The 18,115-nt window shown below is 28.9% G+C and overlaps 8 protein-coding genes and 1 non-coding gene across 9 annotated transcripts; 5 read left to right on the forward strand and 4 right to left on the reverse strand.

Annotated features, from left to right (window-relative positions):
• The first annotated feature begins 1,747 nt into the window (after positions 1 to 1,747).
• Positions 1,748 to 1,820, forward strand: BX663DRAFT_t66. Its single transcript has one exon. It is a non-coding gene; the product is annotated as a tRNA-Thr (tRNA).
• Positions 1,821 to 2,610: 790 nt separating this feature from the next.
• Positions 2,611 to 3,740, reverse strand: BX663DRAFT_542136 (uncharacterized protein). The gene is made up of 2 exons (XM_051530805.1): positions 3,646 to 3,740; positions 2,611 to 3,591 (listed from the first exon to the last, which is right to left on the reverse strand). The coding sequence occupies exons 1-2, from the start codon at positions 3,733 to 3,735 to the stop codon at positions 2,767 to 2,769; spliced, it is 915 nt and encodes a 304-aa protein (XP_051383771.1). The 5' UTR covers positions 3,736 to 3,740; the 3' UTR covers positions 2,611 to 2,766.
• A 647-nt stretch (positions 3,741 to 4,387) lies between these two features.
• BX663DRAFT_470706 (uncharacterized protein) lies at positions 4,388 to 5,094 on the reverse strand. The gene is made up of 2 exons (XM_051524133.1): positions 4,977 to 5,094; positions 4,388 to 4,885 (listed from the first exon to the last, which is right to left on the reverse strand). Exon 2 carries the CDS (start codon positions 4,866 to 4,868, stop codon positions 4,593 to 4,595), a length of 276 nt encoding a protein of 91 aa, XP_051383772.1. The 5' UTR covers positions 4,869 to 4,885; positions 4,977 to 5,094; the 3' UTR covers positions 4,388 to 4,592.
• Positions 5,095 to 5,310: 216 nt separating this feature from the next.
• BX663DRAFT_505229 (Dihydropteroate synthase-like protein) lies at positions 5,311 to 7,741 on the forward strand. The gene has a single exon (XM_051527032.1). It carries the CDS (start codon positions 5,362 to 5,364, stop codon positions 7,627 to 7,629), a length of 2,268 nt encoding a protein of 755 aa, XP_051383773.1. The 5' UTR covers positions 5,311 to 5,361; the 3' UTR covers positions 7,630 to 7,741.
• A 79-nt stretch (positions 7,742 to 7,820) lies between these two features.
• Positions 7,821 to 9,187, forward strand: BX663DRAFT_505239 (ubiquitin-conjugating enzyme E2 W). The gene is made up of 8 exons (XM_051527033.1): positions 7,821 to 7,945; positions 8,037 to 8,094; positions 8,183 to 8,225; positions 8,326 to 8,346; positions 8,427 to 8,504; positions 8,633 to 8,749; positions 8,891 to 8,964; positions 9,115 to 9,187. Exons 1-8 carry the CDS (start codon positions 7,903 to 7,905, stop codon positions 9,128 to 9,130), a joined length of 450 nt encoding a protein of 149 aa, XP_051383774.1. The 5' UTR covers positions 7,821 to 7,902; the 3' UTR covers positions 9,131 to 9,187.
• On the reverse strand, positions 9,101 to 10,641 carry BX663DRAFT_505243 (amino acid permease/ SLC12A domain-containing protein). The gene is made up of 3 exons (XM_051527034.1): positions 10,515 to 10,641; positions 9,651 to 10,427; positions 9,101 to 9,570 (listed from the first exon to the last, which is right to left on the reverse strand). The coding sequence occupies exons 1-3, from the start codon at positions 10,621 to 10,623 to the stop codon at positions 9,335 to 9,337; spliced, it is 1,122 nt and encodes a 373-aa protein (XP_051383775.1). The 5' UTR covers positions 10,624 to 10,641; the 3' UTR covers positions 9,101 to 9,334.
• On the reverse strand, positions 10,515 to 11,899 carry BX663DRAFT_505248 (amino acid permease-domain-containing protein; the record flags this gene model as incomplete). Its single annotated transcript, XM_051527035.1, has 9 exons — positions 11,607 to 11,899; positions 11,486 to 11,525; positions 11,351 to 11,387; positions 11,276 to 11,286; positions 11,167 to 11,215; positions 11,029 to 11,104; positions 10,849 to 10,952; positions 10,761 to 10,779; positions 10,515 to 10,697 (listed from the first exon to the last, which is right to left on the reverse strand). Coding segments are annotated over exons 1-7 (469 nt in total), but the record flags the coding sequence as incomplete, so codon positions are not given.
• Positions 11,900 to 12,390: 491 nt separating this feature from the next.
• BX663DRAFT_505250 (uncharacterized protein) lies at positions 12,391 to 14,302 on the forward strand. The gene is made up of 6 exons (XM_051527036.1): positions 12,391 to 12,458; positions 12,548 to 12,584; positions 12,646 to 12,829; positions 12,929 to 13,036; positions 13,121 to 13,254; positions 13,345 to 14,302. The coding sequence occupies exons 1-6, from the start codon at positions 12,444 to 12,446 to the stop codon at positions 14,202 to 14,204; spliced, it is 1,338 nt and encodes a 445-aa protein (XP_051383777.1). The 5' UTR covers positions 12,391 to 12,443; the 3' UTR covers positions 14,205 to 14,302.
• Positions 14,303 to 15,891: 1,589 nt separating this feature from the next.
• BX663DRAFT_432841 (uncharacterized protein) lies at positions 15,892 to 18,073 on the forward strand (the record flags this gene model as incomplete). The annotated part of the gene is made up of 6 exons (XM_051522960.1): positions 15,892 to 15,965; positions 16,052 to 16,266; positions 16,339 to 16,613; positions 16,670 to 17,268; positions 17,650 to 17,807; positions 17,937 to 18,073. 6 exons carry the CDS (start codon positions 15,892 to 15,894, stop codon positions 18,071 to 18,073), a joined length of 1,458 nt encoding a protein of 485 aa, XP_051383778.1.
• Positions 18,074 to 18,115: the final 42 nt, after the last annotated feature.

Consider the following 18,115-nt stretch of genomic DNA (forward strand, 5'->3'; position numbering starts at 1 on the left):
ATAAAAATGCCGTTATTAAGAATAAATATATAAAATTCTAAAGTATATCTCTTGTTAAGTAATTAAAATATAATATGATTGTTTTCTTTTTTTTTTGAAAAAAAAATAAATAAATAAATAAATACCTAATCTGAATACATGTTTATTTTCTTTAATTTATTTATTCTTACTATTTTTTTAGTGTATATATGCATATTCAAACATAAATGTAAGATGGATTTTCTTTGTTTTTCTTTCTTAATATGGATAGAATATGTTAAAGTATATAAAGGAAAAGAAAAGATTAGACACTTGTATATATATACATGTAAATGAATAAATAAAGTTTTACATTGTTCCGAAAAAATAGATGTATAGTCAGGCTTGTAAGAGTGTGCTCAAGACTCATAACTTAGCTTATATGTGGATGTAGATACGTTTGTTTACGGTATGGCTAAATAAAAGGCATTCTTTGTTACTACATGCACATTCGTCTTTATCTTGGATTATAGCAACATTCGATAATTGATTAGGGCCTTAATTGAATCTGATTGCTCAAGTTGATTTACTTTTTGTTCCCTCTAGAGAGGAAGAAAAGTGAATGTGATATTTGAGGATTAACCTGTTCATTTGGGGAATACGAGTATAGCCTTTGTCCATATTATTAAAAATGACTCATCAGTTGCAACTTTATATAATATATATAAATTTATACAAATATATTTAAATTATAGTATATTTGTAATCTAATAAGAATACAAAATTTTAGTTTGTGCAATCCTTCGCTTCTTTATAACATTGACTTTATTTTATTAAAAGTGATCTCATTATAAAGCGAATATAAATTGTTATCAACTTTTGTTTATCTTAGTATTAAACACACACACACACACACTACTATGCAGTATAAATATATACATAAGTGTATTAATAATGTGTATACACCGCTTATATTAGAAAATAGTGTTTATTTGGAAGCTATATAAATTACATTTTTTTTTATTCGATATTTTCTAAAGCTAATATATAACTGTATCATATAGAAGAGACGAATATAATAATTTATATTAAACTTATTTAACTTAGATATAGAAAAAAAGGTACATCCCTTTTTTTTTATCAATAATATTATTTATTGTTAGGATTCAATTTTGAATATTTATTCTATTTACTTTTCTATATTACAACAATGACTATGTTTAAAAAGTGTAGAACAAACTTATCATAAATGAATATCACTGTGAGAACAAGTATGGCTAATCGGAATACTTATGTATAGCATTAATAATGAGCTAATAACATTATGTATTATATCGTTAGAAAAAAAATAAAATAAACCAAAGTACATTTTTAGTGAAAAGAGATATAAATTATCGAAACAAATGGTACCTAATAAAGAAACCAATTGTGTCTAATAGCGTTTTTTTTTTTTTTTTTTTTTTTTTTCGTTGGTGATATTTAATTAGATTATTCTTTGGGTTGAATCATATTTCCAGTAAAAGATTAAGATATTAATAGACGATTTCTACTGTCCTGTCAAATAAATAAACAAAAAAAAAAAAACTTGAATTAACATAAATATTGTGTTGCTCTTTAATTCCTTATATTTATACAGTTGATAATAACTACATAAACAAAAATAAATACTCCACATTTTTAAAATCCGAAGTAAATTAAAGACAGTACGTATTTCTATTGGCCATGTCACGTGACTCAAAACCTGAAGTAATAGTTATGTAATTTTTTATGAAGCCCAAAAAACAACAAAGCCTTCTTGGCTCAGTTGGCAGAGCGTCTGCCTAGTAAGCAGAAGGTCGCCAGTTCGATTCTGGCAGAAGGCATCCATTTTTATTTTTTTTTTAATTTTTCTTCATCTTTGAAAAGACTTTATGGTGGCATCCACCAGAAGTATTGCGGGTATTTTTCTTAAATTTATATCTAATTTCTTTTGTGGTACGACACTAGTATTTAAAGTCTTGATGAAATACGATACCCTATTTTAACTGGAGTGGTGTATCTGATGATCAGAAAATAGTATGAGTTGTTAATACAATTGTTAGTATTAAATAATAAATATCACTATTGTTCAGAAGAAGCCCTCTCCTCTATAGTAAATACATCTATTCATATTACACTTTTTATAATATTATACACTATTTCTAGAAATAAATATTAGAAGATGTTGAAGATGAAATAGAATAAAAAAAAAACCAAGTTTGAAGCACATTCAAATTACATAAGAATTAGTACCAAATATACGAAATATCAAATAATTAGTTGCACTTATTTTTTTCCTTGAGTAAATTTAGTATACTACTGAATTATATGTATTTTATTAGTCTTTGTCTTTTTTTTTTTTTTTTTCTTTTCTTCTTTTTTGTTATTCTTAACCTTTCATTGTTCCGGCCTAGGATAAAGCTGATAACTTGTATTTATTAATAAAAATAAACTACGAATCTGTATATATAACGTGTATAACAATTATTAAAAGTCATAAATACATAAATATATTTATTTTTAACATGTGAAATAATATTACCATGCAGCAAATATTTGTTACGGGTAACGCGAAATCATTGTTTAGCAATACATAAAAAAAAAAAAAATCTGTGCACTTTTATAAATAGAATAGCATAATTCATCAAACATATAAAAAATTTATTATCTTACAACATATAGAAAGGGGAATATACAACAACATGTAAAATGCAAATAAAAAAACAAATAATAATAAAAAGAAGAAGAAGGGAAAGGATGGGGGTAAGTAGGTGTGTAAGGGTAGAATGCTTAAATAGTTGATGCTGTTTTAAAAGAGGAATTTGTTGAATCCTTTTCGTCTTTGTTTATAAACATGAGCATCACTTGTGCAGCAGCATTCGTTTCTATCGAGTCAGATTCATTTCTGACGTCAGTAGATTGATTAGGAATAGACAAAGATAAGCGAAGTTGACTTGTTCTAGTCCAATCATCTTCATCAAGAAGAGACGGCTCTTCTAGAGAAGTAGAATCTTCTTCCTTTTTTCCTTCAGTCATAGCGATTGCGTATGATAAATAATCTAAAGAATTCTTTACTACAGATGGTTCACCATTTATAGCTGACGGTACATAAGCAGCATCAAAAGAAGAACGTAAATTGGTATCTACGATAGCTGATTTTTTATCATTTAACATCCAATCTTCTTGTTGTTGAGGCTGTTGATCAATAGGACATAGGATAGTAGAAAGTTGCAAAGAATTATGTCTTTCACGGTAATTATTCTGAGATTGGGAAGGAGGATGACTTTTACGACGTCCTCTTTTTGATCTTTTATAGTTGACTGAATTACAAACAAAGTTCAATAAATCTGTCTTTGGTTCAATACTATGAGATAAAGATCGATTAAGAGTTTTTGTTGAACGTCTAGATTTCACATGCTTTGCATTTAATGTAGGGATATAAGGACGTTTATCGATAATATCTTGTTGTGTAAATCGAGGTTTAGGAAGGTCTTTAATAATTTGTTTTTGTTTTTGTTTCCAAAAGCATTCAACATCTCCTAAAGAGTTATTTTCCCAACCATAATTAAGTTTAAAACGTGCAAAGTTTAATCGTGTTTTTAAAGATTCAAGATACTATTAAATAATATTAAGAAAAAGAAAAGGGAAAGAGCGGCTATTAATACTTACTTTTAAAGCATCTTCATTGCAGTTATTTACAAATATTTGATTGTGATAATCTGAAAGATAATCCAATTTATTGTTACTACTTTTATGCATGTTGTAAAAAAAAAAAAAAAAAAGAGAGGGGAAATATTAAAAAAAAAATAAAAATAAAAAAATAAAGGGATGAAACACAATTAAAATAAATAACAATAGTAGTAATAATAAAAGGAATAGAACAGAATATAATAATTTGTTACTTTTTCCCCCCCTTTTTTTTTTTTTTTTTTATATAAAATAAAAGTTCAACTTATTTTTTTTTTCACAAAAAGAACCGTGTTCCGGCGCGTCGCGGAGTCTAAACCAATGCGCGTTTTTTTTTTTTTTTTTTTTTTTTTTTTTTTTTTTTTTTTTTTTTTTGTTGATGAAGAAAATATATATCTAAAAAAAAGGGGAGGAGATTATTTTTTATTTTTATTTATTTTTTTTAAAATATACATGTACACAACAAAATTATTAAATAACAAAATGTATACATTTCCCCTCCCCCCAAATTAAAAAAAAAAAAAATATGACTTAGTTACGAATTTCCGAAAAAAAAAGTTTCTTTGAAAAATAAATAAATAAACCATTTTTACTACTTGTTTACCGTTTTCTCTTTTATATTATTTTAATAAATCCATATATTCAAAATACTTTATTACAAATGACTGTATGAAAGAGTCAAAATTAAGAATAAACTGACTTTTTTTTTTTTTTTTTTTTTTTTGTGATGATGATTACTATTACATTTATCTATAATAATGTGTACATTTGATTAATAGAAAAATCAATTACATCATTTTCTTTCTTTCTCTCTCTCCTTTTCCTTCACTGCTTTCATTATATATATATATATATATAACAAAACAAAAATAATACAGTAATTTATTTGCATTCATTGAATTTTATAACTTGTTGTCCATTAAAACGTATTAATTAGGATTAGTTGCACCATATACAATTCTAGAGGGGTCTTCAGCTGCAACTCTTTCATAGCGAAGTCCACCTGATTCAATATCTTCAACATTATCATTATATTTGTGAACAATATAAAAGCCATGAATTATACCTGGGATAGCTCCTAATGCACAAAGACAAATATTTATTAATAAATCAACACTACAGCCCGTCTTGATAGCAACAGAAGCAGGTGGAAAGAAAAAGGCTATAAAAAAGAGCGCAATGTCTCTACTACTATAAGGACTCATTTATCCGAATTCAATAACTACTAGTAATAACAAAAAAAATAAAAAATAAATAAAAAATAAATAAATAAAATAAAAAAAAAATCCCCTCAGAAAATAAAAATTATTTACTGTGATTATTAAAATACACATATTCACGTGTTGCATAATAATATGAATATCAATTCGAATACGAATAAGAATAATGTTTATTACTAACTACTACTATTATATACATATATATTTTTTTTTATCTGTGCATGACGCATAAATCATTATTAATATACATCTTTTATTTTAAACCAATAAAAGAGTTGAAATTTATCAAATGATGCAAAAAAAAAAATAAATAAAAAAAAGATGGAGAATTAAACTTATTGGATAAAAATCAAAGTCACAATCCTAAGATGACCCTTTTTTTTTCTTTTTCAGCATCAACATCTCTTTTAATTTATTTATCTATCTCTTTTTTTTTTTTTTTGAAAAAAAAAAAAAAGACTTTTTACTATTCTCAAAGATGGAGGAAAAGAAGCGATACGACAAGATATTAATAAAGAATTTAGTTTTAAAGAATGTAGCAGGAGTAGAAGCATGGCAAAGACTTAAATCACAACCTGTCATTATTAGTGTTGAATTATATACAGATATTAGTGCCGCTGGCAATACAGACCATGTTACAAATACGATTCATTATGGTCATGTCACGAAGGCTATTACGACATTGGTTGAAAGTCGTACCTTTAAATCACTGGAGGCGTTAGCTCATGCTGTTGTCAAACTTTGTTGTGTTCAGTTTGGTGCAGCAAGAACACAAGTGACAGTGGAACAACCCAAGGCGCTCTTACATGCTGCTGCCTCAGGTGTAAAGTTAATGCGTGCTATTGAAGATTATCGACAGAGTTCAGCAGATGAGGAGATGACAACAGGCCAAGTATCAGGATTAGGTGTTGCAGATGAAATCTTTGTACGTGATTTACGTCTTCATACCATTGTCGGCGTTAACCCATGGGAACGTGAGGAAAAACAGGTTGTGGTGATCAATCTCAAGATCTATCCTTCCTCTTTACCTTACGGTGGTGGTCATTCGGAAAAGAATACATCTTATAATTTGCGTACCATCGTTCGTACGTTGACTCGACATGTGGAAGCCTCTGGCTACAAGACAATTGAAGCCTTTGCTATCACGTTAGCTCGATTAGCACTTGAAAAATGTCATGTCAACAAGATCTCAATTCGGGTAGAGAAGCCTAGTGCAATTTTATTTGCTGATTGTTCAGGCATTGAGGTAACGCGTGATCGTATCTGGTTAAGACAAATGATAGAGGAAGAGCAAAGGGCAGGTCAGAGATATATCCATTATGCTGGTAAACTTCATTACAGTAAGGAAATCCCTGCTCATTATACCCAAACTGTTTATATTGCCTTTGGATCTAATATGGGGGATCGTGTGAAGAATATCAAGATGGCCCTTGACATGCTTGAAAGGGAAGGGAAGAGTATCGTGTTAGATACAAGTTCCCTATATGAAACACCTGCCATGTACTATACAGAACAACCTGCTTTCTTGAATGGTGCTTGTAAAATCGCTACTTGTCTAGAACCTTATGCATTATTGGATACCTTGAAGGAGATTGAACATACCTTGGGTCGTCTCCCGACTTTCAGAAATGGTCCTCGACCGATTGATCTTGATATTCTCTTTTATAACAACCTTGTCTTGGATGATGATGAGGGTCGATTAATCATCCCACATAAATCAATTCAGGAGCGTGAGTTTGTACTTTGGCCCTTATGTGATATTGCGCGTGATATGGAGCACCCGCGCCTTTTTAAAACAAATGGGCAACTATTATCACAACTTTTAAAGGCAGCAGAAGAAAGTGAGGAAGGGCGAGCAGAGATTAAGAAGGTGATACCTATTCAAGAGAATCAGCTTTGGTATTGGGATAAAAGAACATATATCATGGGTATCTTGAACGTGACACCAGATAGTTTTTCTGATGGTGGGAAACATGTCGATGTGGATACAGCTGTAGCAGCAGCCTTCAGGATGAAAGAAGAAGGTGCAGATATAATTGATATTGGAGGAATGTCAACGCGTCCAGGCGCAGATGATAGTTTCCCTGAAGAAGAAGAGATACGTCGTGTGATCCCTGTGATTAGTCGATTAAGAGAAGCAGGGTTTGATTTACCCATCTCTATCGACACCTTTCGTGCCTCTGTGGCTCAAGCAGCTATTGAAGCAGGTGCTAATTTAATTAATGATATTAGTGGAGGCGTTCGTGATCCGAATATGTTAAAAACGATGGCAGAGTGTAATGTACCGGTCTGTTTGATGCATATGCGAGGAGATGCTCATACGATGATGTCAAAGGAAAATACAACTTATGAGAATGATGATGTAGTGGATGAAGTATCTCATGTTTTACATCTTCTTGTAGAAAGAGCCATCGCAGCTGGTGTCCATCGATGGAATATCATTATCGATCCTGGAATAGGATTTGCAAAGACAGCTGATCAAGATTTTGATCTTTTACGTCATTTAACTGACATCTCTCAGGCTCAAGACTCTCCATTACACGCTTTACCTTCTCTAGTAGGTATCAGTCGAAAGAAGTTTATTGGTCGTGTTACGGGTGTTGAAAAAGCGGAAAGAAGGACATTTGGAACGGCAGGTGCTGTTGCTGCATGTGTCGCTGGAGGAGCTAATATCATACGAGTCCATGATGTTCGACCTATGTGGGAAGTTATTCAAGTATGTGATAGTATTTGGAAAAAGAAATGATCGAAATTCTATATTTAAAACACATAAAAAAAAAAACTGTATAAATTTATATATATTTTATTTTATTTTATTTTTTTTATTTTATTTTAATTTAATAAATAATATGATCCAAAAAAGGTATTCATTGGCACATGTGACTGTTAACCCATATATCGATAAATCATGCCAATGGGACTACTGCTCCTCAATTATTTTTTTTTTCTTTCTCTCTTTCTTTCTTGTGTTTCCTCATTCATATAAATATCTATATTAACTTGCTTAGAATACTTTATAATGGCGTCTATCTATACAAAAAGACTCACTAAAGAATTAAAAGGTGAATTCATTTTTCATTCAGCTTTTTTTTTTGTTTTTTTGTTTTGTTATTATTATATTTTTTACTTAATAAATAAAACAAAATATAATAGATCTAAATAAAAATCCACCAGAAGGTGTTATTATAGAAGAAGCAGATAACCTAAAAAGGTATGTACTTTATTGAAATATATACGTCTATAAATATATACTTGAACTAACATATAAGTCTGTCTATCTGTCTATTTATATATTTAAGCTGGAGACTTTGCTTAATTGGTGCAGCAGGTACTATTTACGAGGTTAGAAATAACTATAGAAAAAAAAAAAAACTTCCCCTTTTCACATATTTTTCATTTTCTTTTGATATAATATATTAACGTATCTAATTTCATATATAAGGGAGAAAAGTTTAAACTAGAGGTATTAACATCATCTATTTATTTAAAAAAAAAGAAAGATAGAAATGTTATTTATTCAGTGCTAATATGAATGATTGTTAGTTTCGATTCCCCCCGCAATATCCATTAGAAGCACCTGAAGTTATTTTTATACAACCTTATGTACCTGTTCATCCACAGTAAGAGATTATTAAATTCGTATCTTTTTTTATTGTATTCATTTATTTTACTCTTTAGTGTAAGGAAAAAAAAAAACGAAACGAAACGAAACGAAAGGCTTGCTTATAAAAATAAAAAAAATTTAATAGATATATTCAAATGGACACATCTGTTTGAATATTCTTTATAAGGACTGGTCGCCTGTCCAGACAGTTGCTCATGTATGCTTGTCTATTATATCCATGATTTCTAGCTGTACAAAAAAGGTATAATAAATCAGTAGAATTTATATATGTATACATATATATATTTTTTTTAATAAAAAGAATCATCTTCCCTCAACAACTTCTTTATTTATTTTTATTTTTATTTTTTTGTTTGGGGGAAATCATGTTTATCATTTATAGGAACTTCCACCAGATAATGATTTATACGTTAAAAGTGCATCTACTTCACCTAAAAAAACTTCTTGGGCTTTTCAGGTAACATACATTTTTTTCTTTTTTCTCTCAAAAAGAAAACTAATTTTAAAGTTTTTTTTTTTTATTCATTAGTAAGGATTATCTTTTTTTTTTTTTTTTTTTTTTTTTTTTTTCACAAAGCATTTTATATTTATTCTTTAATTTTATAGTGATGATACAGTGTAAAAAAAGAGCAATTATCTAAGTGGGAAATATACGAATAATAATAATAATAATAATAATAAAAGGAGGGGGTGAAGACAATACTAAACCCTCTATTATCTTTCTCTAAATAATAACAATAATAATAACAATAATAAAAAAAAAAGTAAATATATTCTTCATTTGTCAATTATAAAACTGATCATTCATTCCTTTTTTTTTTCTCTTTTATGCAATCCAAGATATTATCTTTTGATACCAAGTATAGTTTTTATCTTCTTCATTATCCTTTTCTATATCAATACGAGTAACACGACCTGTTTCAAAGTCAACTTCCTCTAAAGGAACTACTTTGGTCTTTTTAATAAGCTTATGACTCACATACCAAACAATAACCGGAACAAGACCAATATAACTTTTAACAAAAGTAAGAGCGTTAAATGTAGGAGTAAAAGAAGTATAACCTAAAAGACATATATATGTATGAGTTTATCTAAAATTATTTGTATATATGTATCTATATATAAGGGAACGTCATCTTTACCTTGACCAAAAGTAATAAAGGTAGTTAATACAATAGCAGTAATAGCAGAAAAAGGATGAGCAAATGCTTTGTAAGGTAAATCATCTAGATTACGTTGTTGAGTCTTAAAGGCACGTCTGAAGCGCACATGAACAACAGCGATACCCCACCAACTAATAAAACCGCTAATGGCTGTAATACTCAAAAACCAAATAAAGGCAGCAGAGGCACTATAAATAGAAACAAAGACACAAGAAAAGCCAATGACAGAAGAGCAAATGACAGCCCAATAAGGGGCACCATAACGATTCAATTTAGACATGAAGCGAGGCGCATTCCCATCTTTAGCGAGACCCAAGAGAGTACGTGAACATGTATAAAGAGAAGAATTGGCAGCAGACAAGACACTTACCAAGACAACGACATTAATAATATCGGCACCTACATAAATACCAGCCTTAAGGAAAACAAGAGTAAAAGAGGCGGTGGCTGAACTGTTATCGGTATTGGCCAGATTAGGATTTGTAAAAGGAAGACACATGCCCAACAAAAAGATAGTTACAATATAAAAGAAAAGAATACGCCAAAAGGTATTACGAATGGCACGAGGAACTGTCTTGGTAGGGTTCTTGGCTTCAGCAGCTGTGATGCCAACAATTTCTGTACCCATAAAAGAGAAACCAGCAGAAAGCAAAACATTAACAGTACCAATGCCACCGTTGGCAAATGCTCCTGGATTAGACCAATATTTGAAGCCAATCGTCTCTCCACCAAGACCACCTGTAGTCACACAGATTCCTAATATGTATACCAATACATAAATATACATGTATAAAAAAAAAAATGAATAACCAATTATTTTTCTATGTTTTAAAAAATATGTACCAATAATAACAAATACAAGTACAATCAAGATCTTTAAAAGAGCAAACCAATATTCAAGTTCACCATATAATCTAACGCCTACTAAATTAATTCCTAAAATAAGAATCATAAAAATAGTTGACCAAGCTGGATCAGGCATAACTGGTCTCCACCAATCAATAATTGTAGCAGCAGCGGAAATTTCTACAAAAAAAAAAAAAATTTAATCATAATAATACATTTATGATTGTATGTTTATAGATTTACCAGTGGCAATTGTTACAGACTAAAATCAAATCATAATAATTAATATTACAGCAAAAAAAAAAAAGTGAACTAATATGAATTTACTTACCCACTAAATTCCAAGGAAAAAAAAAATAAAAAAAAATAAAATAAAAAATCAAGTTAATACCAGTTATTATTATTTTTTGTTTTTTACCCTAACTTACAGAAAGCCTATAATACAAATAAATATTTTTTTTTGACAAATTATTAATAAGAATGTAAATAAAAGAGTTGCTCTAATATTTACCAATAATTCCAACCAAGAGCAAAACCAAAAGAAGGATCAACGAATCTTGTAGCGTAGTGATTAAAAGAGCCATGAACTAACAGGGATAAATACAATAAGTCAATATAAAGGATACAGTTTAAATTCGATTTGATTTACCTGGCATATAAGTTGCCATTTCACCAAGACATGTCATAAGACAAAATACCTAATAATGAATCTTATAAATAACTTATTTTTTTCTTCTTTTAGTTCATCCTATTTATACCATTAAACCAACTAAATAATAATAATAGTAAGGTTAAATACATATATTATAACACTTGATTTTCTTTCATCTTACCAACACAATAAGCAATTAATGCACCAGCAGGGCCAGCCTAAGAAAAAGATAAATAAATGAATACATAAGTATATATTCATAAAGACTTTTTTTGTTTTGTTTTGTCTTGTTTTATATATAATCAATCTTTCCTACCTCTGAAATATTTTGACCAGAATTTATAAATAAACCCGTACTACATAAAAAAAAAAAAAAAGGTGAGAAATGTCACAATTCAAAAATAAGAAAATAAGGGATTTACATGTCTGCGTGTTACCCAATACAACCACCAAGTGAAATCATTTGAATATGACGGGCAGATAAACCACGATGAGGTTGAGTTGAAGTAGGAGTTGCTTCAGATAAAGACTCAAATGAAAGGTCAGTTTGATCATAAGCTTCCATTTTTTCATTATTATTATTAAAGATCCTCATTGGATTGTTCGAGTCGTTATTATCCATTGTAGGTCGTAATACACCCTGTTCAGCGTGCGTTAGTTTTCGAGCTATATCTTCCGTCATTTTTGTTATTTTTTTCTTTTTTTTTTTTAAAAAAAAAAGAGGAAAAACAAAAAAACAAAAAGTAGGGGAATAAATAAAATATTTGTCATAATGGATTTAATATTTTTGACTTTTCACTCGTTCATTTTCGATGAAACCTAAAGTCCGATATTTAAGAAATTTTTTTTTGACTTGTGCTGACTTGTTTTTCAGAGATAAGAACTTGTCTATTTTCTAGTAGCAGTGATAGTATTATTAGTCGCAATATGACATCAATTAATAAAAAGGACTTCCTCTAATAATAGTAATAAATAAGAATACTATTCGTATATTTTATCCATTTAAATAAGAACAGCATTTATAGTAGATACTATTAATAATAGCAGTAATATTATGATTTAACAAGTAATAGTAGCATATGATTATAAAAAAGAATGGTAGCTACCCTTTTTAGAAATAAGTTATGTCCGGTCCGGAACTAGATCTTTTATTATGCTACATAAGATGGTTGTTTCAATTTACCCCTTGATCATAGTATATAATACATCATCTTCTTGATGTATATAAGGAGATATATTTATTTCTTTTCTTTTCCTTCTTGTTATTTACTAACATGTTATCCTTAACTGTAAGATATTAAAAGAAATAAAATGCTATTTAAGTATGTATATTTATTATTATTATTTTTTTTTTGTTTTACTATATGATTTATGATAGACAACGGCAGTAGATCTTCAATTACAACAAGAAGGAGGTATGTATATTAGTAATATTATTCTCATTATATTTTATTCATTTTTTTTTACAATAATAAGAGCGTACATTAGCTATAGTAACATATAGTGACAAATTAGATGATATAATTCAACATATAGAATTGAATGGTTTTCGTATAATTGAGACAAAGACTTGTCATCTTACTGTAAAAGAAGCTAAAGAGTTTTATACAGAACATCAAAAGCAAACCTATTATGATAAATTAGTCAATTGGTTAAGTAGGTAGGTAAGCAAGCGAGCAAGCAAGCAAGCTATACATGCAAAGAAAGCCGTTTTATATTCATATTTATATCTATCTATATATATATTTTTATATTTTAGCTTCACTGTATGTGTTTTTATTTTAGAAAAAGAAAACGCTATTCAAGATTGGAAAGATTTAATGGGTCCTGCAAATTATAAGAAAGCAAAAAAAGCAAATCCAAATTCGTAAGTTTTTTTTTTTTTTTTTTTTTTTTTTTTTTTTTTTTTTTTTTTTATCTTTTATTCTCATTAATTATTATGATAATATAGTATTCGTGCTTTATTTGGTGAAAATATATCACAAAATGCTACACATGGAAGCGATTCAGTAATAAATGCTAAAAAAGAAATTGAATTCATGTTTAGGCCATTTACTACTGCTTTATCAAAAAAAGAAGGAAACGGTAACTATTACATATGTTAGAAGAAAGAGATAAGGAGAGAGAGAGAGAAAGAGAAAGGAGTTATACAAATACTCATTCTTGTTATTATAGTCTATTCACATGAATGTCAAAATAAGTTAAAAAATACATTGTACCATGATGAATCTATTACTCTCCAAGATCAGGTAAAGGATACAACTATCAATAAACCATTGTTAGTAGAAGAAGAACTGATTAAGATGGAAGAAATAATACAAAATGATACTATGAATCAACAGGAGGCGCATACTAACAGTGCAACACAACAAGAGGCACATACTAACAATGCTATTCAACAAGAGGCATATACTGACACTACAGCTCAACAAGAGACGCATACTAACAGTACAGATCAACAAGAGACTCATACTGACACTGCAGCTCAACAAGAAACTAAACCATTATTAAAAGATAAAAAGGATAAACAACAAAAAGCCAAGTCAAATGAAAACTTAATGAATGATAAGCCAAAAAAATTATTGAACAAAAGAAATAGTTTACAACATTATCCAACACGTATCAAAGTTCCTAATAATATCCATTTAACAAAAACTTCTAGTAAAGAATCTACTACTACTCTCTTGCCAAAAAAAAAGAAAAATGAAAGTAATCATCCCAAGAAAGAAGGCACAGCTACGACTACACGCCGGCCAAATAATATAACTACTATTGTTCAACAAGAAGAGATAATAACACTACAACAACAACAAACGACGACATCATCAACAGTTAAAAGAGGTATATCTAAACCTCTTCCTCCTCCTCGTCTAGCCACAACCACAACCACTTCTTCTCTTCTTAAAGAACAACAAGTAAAAAAGAAAAGAAATAATACAAAAAGTTTTATCTCTCGACTCACCACACCTACTGTTGCAAGTTCAAATAAAAAAGTTTTAACAGAAAATGATAAGCTCAAAATAGCAAAAAAATAAGATACTTTCTTACTTAATAAAAAGCTGATCTTATTTACTCCTTTCTATAATAATCTAGACACTATAAATTTGTTTCATTTCATTAACAAAAAAAAAAAAAAAAAAAAAATAAAATAAATAAAATAAATAAAATAAATAAAATAAATAAAATAAATAAAATAAATAAAATAAATAAAATAAATAAAATAAATAAAATAAATAAAATAAATAAAATAAATAAAATAAATAAAATAAATAAAATAAATAAAATAAATAAAATAAATAAAATAAAATAAAATAAAATCGATCGATACAAACTAATCAATCACAACACTAAAGCAAGATGAGAAAGTAGTCGTCTCTTAAAGAAAAAAAAGATCAATTTACTTCTACAGTTAAAAGTAGTATGAGAATATTTTATTTTTTCGTTTAACCCCTATTGTACTACTTACGCAATAAGCAGCAGCAGTAAAGCAACAAAAAATTTCTTTTTTTAGTTCGATTTATTTATTATGATGTAATATTATTTCGATACAATAAACTTTAATAATCGTAAAGAATGAACAAGATAAAAGAGGAAAGGAGATAGTAAAGGAGGAGAAAATGATATCAATTAAGAGAAAGTAGTTTTCCCTAACAAACAACTTTATTCTTGTTATTATTTGTATGACATTTATTCTTCTTTTTATCAAAAAGAGAAAGAAGGGAAGAAAGAGAGAGAGAGTGAGTGAGAGTGAGTGAGTGAGAGAAAGGGAAAGAAAAGAGAGAAAAGAGAAGAGTAGTTACTAGTGGCTTAGTAGTTTGTATGAAATAGACAAAATAATTGTAATCATCATTTTATTTTCTTGTTTTTTATTTTTATTTTATTTTATTTTATTTTATTTTCTATATTTATATTTTATAGTACAACTTAATTTTACCTTATTTCTTCTTCTTATTCAAAATTTATTCATCATATATATTACTACTACTAATAAATATAGGATGAATTTCACTCAATGCAGTGATCCAATGTTAGAAGATAATAATGCTTTACCGAGAAATAATAATAATATATCTGAAACATGTTTCTCTCAAGTGGGGGATCAATTTCTGGAATCACTGGCAATGGAAATTGGAATAGGGACAGCAGCAAAGACAGTCATGATTCATAGATTAATTACACAAAAGGAATATATTGATTTGAAATATAATCAAGGCTGTCCTTCAATACATATTGTTAATGATCATGAAGATAATAGTGACTACGCAGATAGCGATTCCCCTTCTTTATTCGGCTTTAATGATATTAGAAATAGAATTAAATATCTATTTTTAAAAGCTTGTTATTCATCAACAAATGATACAAATCCTACTTTGTAAGTTATGGTTATATCTTGACTATCATCTTCTTATCGTATCTATTATTAGAGCTCGATATTCTGCAGTACCTATTCATTCTTTTATCGCTGATTCTCCTCATATCTCGACAATAAGAGATAAATATCATCATATTAATAATCAACTATTCAGTTCAGTGTATCCTACTTTTAAAAGTTTTGTAGGTATACGTCTAGATACTGAGGAAATGCCAATCGGCTTAATCACCGTTATGGATGACAAACCTATGGAAAACGATCGAATACAATCCATTTATAAAACATTGAAATCAGTTCAATTAAGAACTAAAAATGAAATTGAAAGGGCTCGACATAGAGACAGTTTAATTATGGCCAAAAATATTGCTTTAAAAGATGCTCAAAATAAACTAAAGTTTTTAGCCGACATGAGTCATGAAATAAGGTAAGATTGTATATAAATGTATAAAAGAGTTGAATGCTTTATATGTAACCTTCCTTTTTTTTCCCTTTTTTTTTTATTGCTATTAGAACTCCCATGAATGCTGTTATTGCTTTAACTGATTTATTACTTCAAGAAAAAAACTTATTAACCCGCGAACAAACCGAGCATTTAGAAGTAATTCAAACTAGTGGCAATCATCTCTTAACTGTCATCAATGATATTTTGGACATTTCAAAAATTAATCATGACCCAAAATTCAAATTAGAGTATAGAAGATTTAATATACGAAAATGTGTTAAAGGTAAGTTGTATTATATATACTAATACTATTTTTTTTCCTTTTCTTTAAATAAACGTACACATTTTATTTTAGACGCTGTTAATATGGCTCGACATCAAGCTTCAATGATACAACACAGTAAACTTGTTTATACTGTTGAATGTCCCTCTGATCTCAATGATGATATTCCAATACGTCAATTAGTAAAGCAGATCGAAGCAAATAGTGTTAGCCTATTTCAACGTCAAGCAGAAAAGACAGTCTTGCCTCTTATTTGGAAAATTGATTCTGATGTACCTGATTATTTAATGGGTGATAGTATGAGACTAACTCAAATATTACTTAATTTATGTTCAAATGCCGTAAAGGTATACACATGAGTGAAAAAAAAAAAAAATCTTTTAATCACTGATATATTTCATAGTTTACAAAATCAGGTGGGATTCAAGTAAAAATAGCGAGATATAAACCATCAGAATCAAACATAGAAAATGACGATGATGATTCTCATGCATACACTTATTTTAAACAACGTTATGACGCAAAACTTGAAAGTACACATGCCTGTAAGGAATCGAAAAACAAGAGGAATAATGATATAGACATGAAAAATCGATCTAGTTCCTCTGTCGTTCCTTCTAGTATAAAAGACATTGTAGATCCTAGTTATTGTTATTATTATGATGACGATCATGAGGATATGACAACAGAGGAAAAAGAGATTGAAACGGAAAAAGTAATGTTAGAATTATCAGTAACAGACACAGGTATTGGTATGCCTGCTAATCGTCTTCCTCGTCTCTTTAAATCCTTTTCTCAAATCGATATATCAACTGCAAGACGTTATGGGGGTACTGGGCTTGGTTTAGCCATCTCTAATATGCTTGTTGATCGTATGGGTGGTGCTCTATGGGTTGAATCAAAAGAGGGTCTAGGCTCAAGATTTGCTTTGACTTTACCCTTATTTGTTTCACCTAGAAGAATTTCATCATCAACAATGACTTATCAGGGTTATCTCACAGGGTCTTCTGATGGGAGTAGCGCCTATGCTGATAATAATAGTGTGATCGGCTCTCCTCCTTCACCGAGCTCTTCTACATCAGATGGTGGTTCTAGCTTAAGTGATCGAATTGTAATGGATAATAGCATTTCCACTTCCTCACCATCAAATTCAACAACAAGTAAAAGACAAATTTGGTCAAATCCAACAAAAGGTCCTATACCTTCTACTTCATCATCTACAACCTCTTTGACTAATCAAACCAAAAATCTTCATTCTACTACAACTGATATGAATACAGTCATCAATACAACCTATCATACTGCTAATATTAATACCATTACTACTAATACTACTTCTAATATAAATATCTCTCACACTACAACTGTTAAGGGTCTTCAAAGTATATTAAATAAAACATCATTACAACAAGAATCTATACCTTCTGGGTCTTCAAAAATACTTAAACCATATATAAAATCAACAAGCGTAAAACATAACAATGAAGAAAATTTAGCTTTACACTCTCCTATCCATATTTTGTTAGCAGAAGATAATGTTTGTAATGTTTTCGGCAAAACATCCATTTTTTTTTCTTAGGCTCTATTTTTTTTTTTTTTTTTTTTTTAACCTTTTTTTTTTCTTATATGTATACATATCTATATACATATCTATATACATATTTATATAGTGAACCAAAAAATTGCAATTAGTATTTTAAAACGGTTAGGCTATCAAGATGTTATCATTGCTAGTAATGGGCGTGAAGTATTAGAATTAATGCGAATACATAAATTTGACGTTATTTTTGTAAACTTTCAAGTTTAAATACATACAAATATGTATATATGCATACATTGATATATTTAT

Source organism: Cokeromyces recurvatus (assembly GCF_025118155.1).
Source record: "Cokeromyces recurvatus strain NRRL 2243 chromosome Unknown BX663scaffold_9, whole genome shotgun sequence".
Taxonomy (NCBI): Eukaryota; Fungi; Mucoromycota; class Mucoromycetes; order Mucorales; family Mucoraceae; genus Cokeromyces; species Cokeromyces recurvatus.

Coding starts and splice junctions, on each gene's coding strand:
- BX663DRAFT_542136 (XM_051530805.1), bottom strand. CDS start 3,735: ATGCATAAAAGTAGTAACAATAAATTGGATTATCTTTCAGATTATCAC. Junction 3,592..3,645: donor GCAATGAAGATGCTTTAAAA/GTAAGTATTAAT, acceptor ATTATTTAATAG/TATCTTGAATCTTTAAAAAC.
- BX663DRAFT_470706 (XM_051524133.1), bottom strand. CDS start 4,868: ATGAGTCCTTATAGTAGTAGAGACATTGCGCTCTTTTTTATAGCCTTT.
- BX663DRAFT_505239 (XM_051527033.1), top strand. CDS start 7,903: ATGGCGTCTATCTATACAAAAAGACTCACTAAAGAATTAAAAG. Junction 8,226..8,325: donor CAGCAGGTACTATTTACGAG/GTTAGAAATAAC, acceptor TTCATATATAAG/GGAGAAAAGTTTAAACTAGA. Junction 8,347..8,426: donor GAGAAAAGTTTAAACTAGAG/GTATTAACATCA, acceptor AATGATTGTTAG/TTTCGATTCCCCCCGCAATA.
- BX663DRAFT_505243 (XM_051527034.1), bottom strand. CDS start 10,623: ATGATTCTTATTTTAGGAATTAATTTAGTAGGCGTTAGATTATATGGT. Junction 10,428..10,514: donor ACTTGTATTTGTTATTATTG/GTACATATTTTT, acceptor TATACATATTAG/GAATCTGTGTGACTACAGGT. Junction 9,571..9,650: donor CTTTATTACTTTTGGTCAAG/GTAAAGATGACG, acceptor TATGTCTTTTAG/GTTATACTTCTTTTACTCCT.
- BX663DRAFT_505250 (XM_051527036.1), top strand. Junction 12,585..12,645: donor TCAATTACAACAAGAAGGAG/GTATGTATATTA, acceptor TACAATAATAAG/AGCGTACATTAGCTATAGTA. Junction 13,255..13,344: donor ATCAAAAAAAGAAGGAAACG/GTAACTATTACA, acceptor TTGTTATTATAG/TCTATTCACATGAATGTCAA.
- BX663DRAFT_505229 (XM_051527032.1), top strand. CDS start 5,362: ATGGAGGAAAAGAAGCGATACGACAAGATATTAATAAAGAATTTAGTT.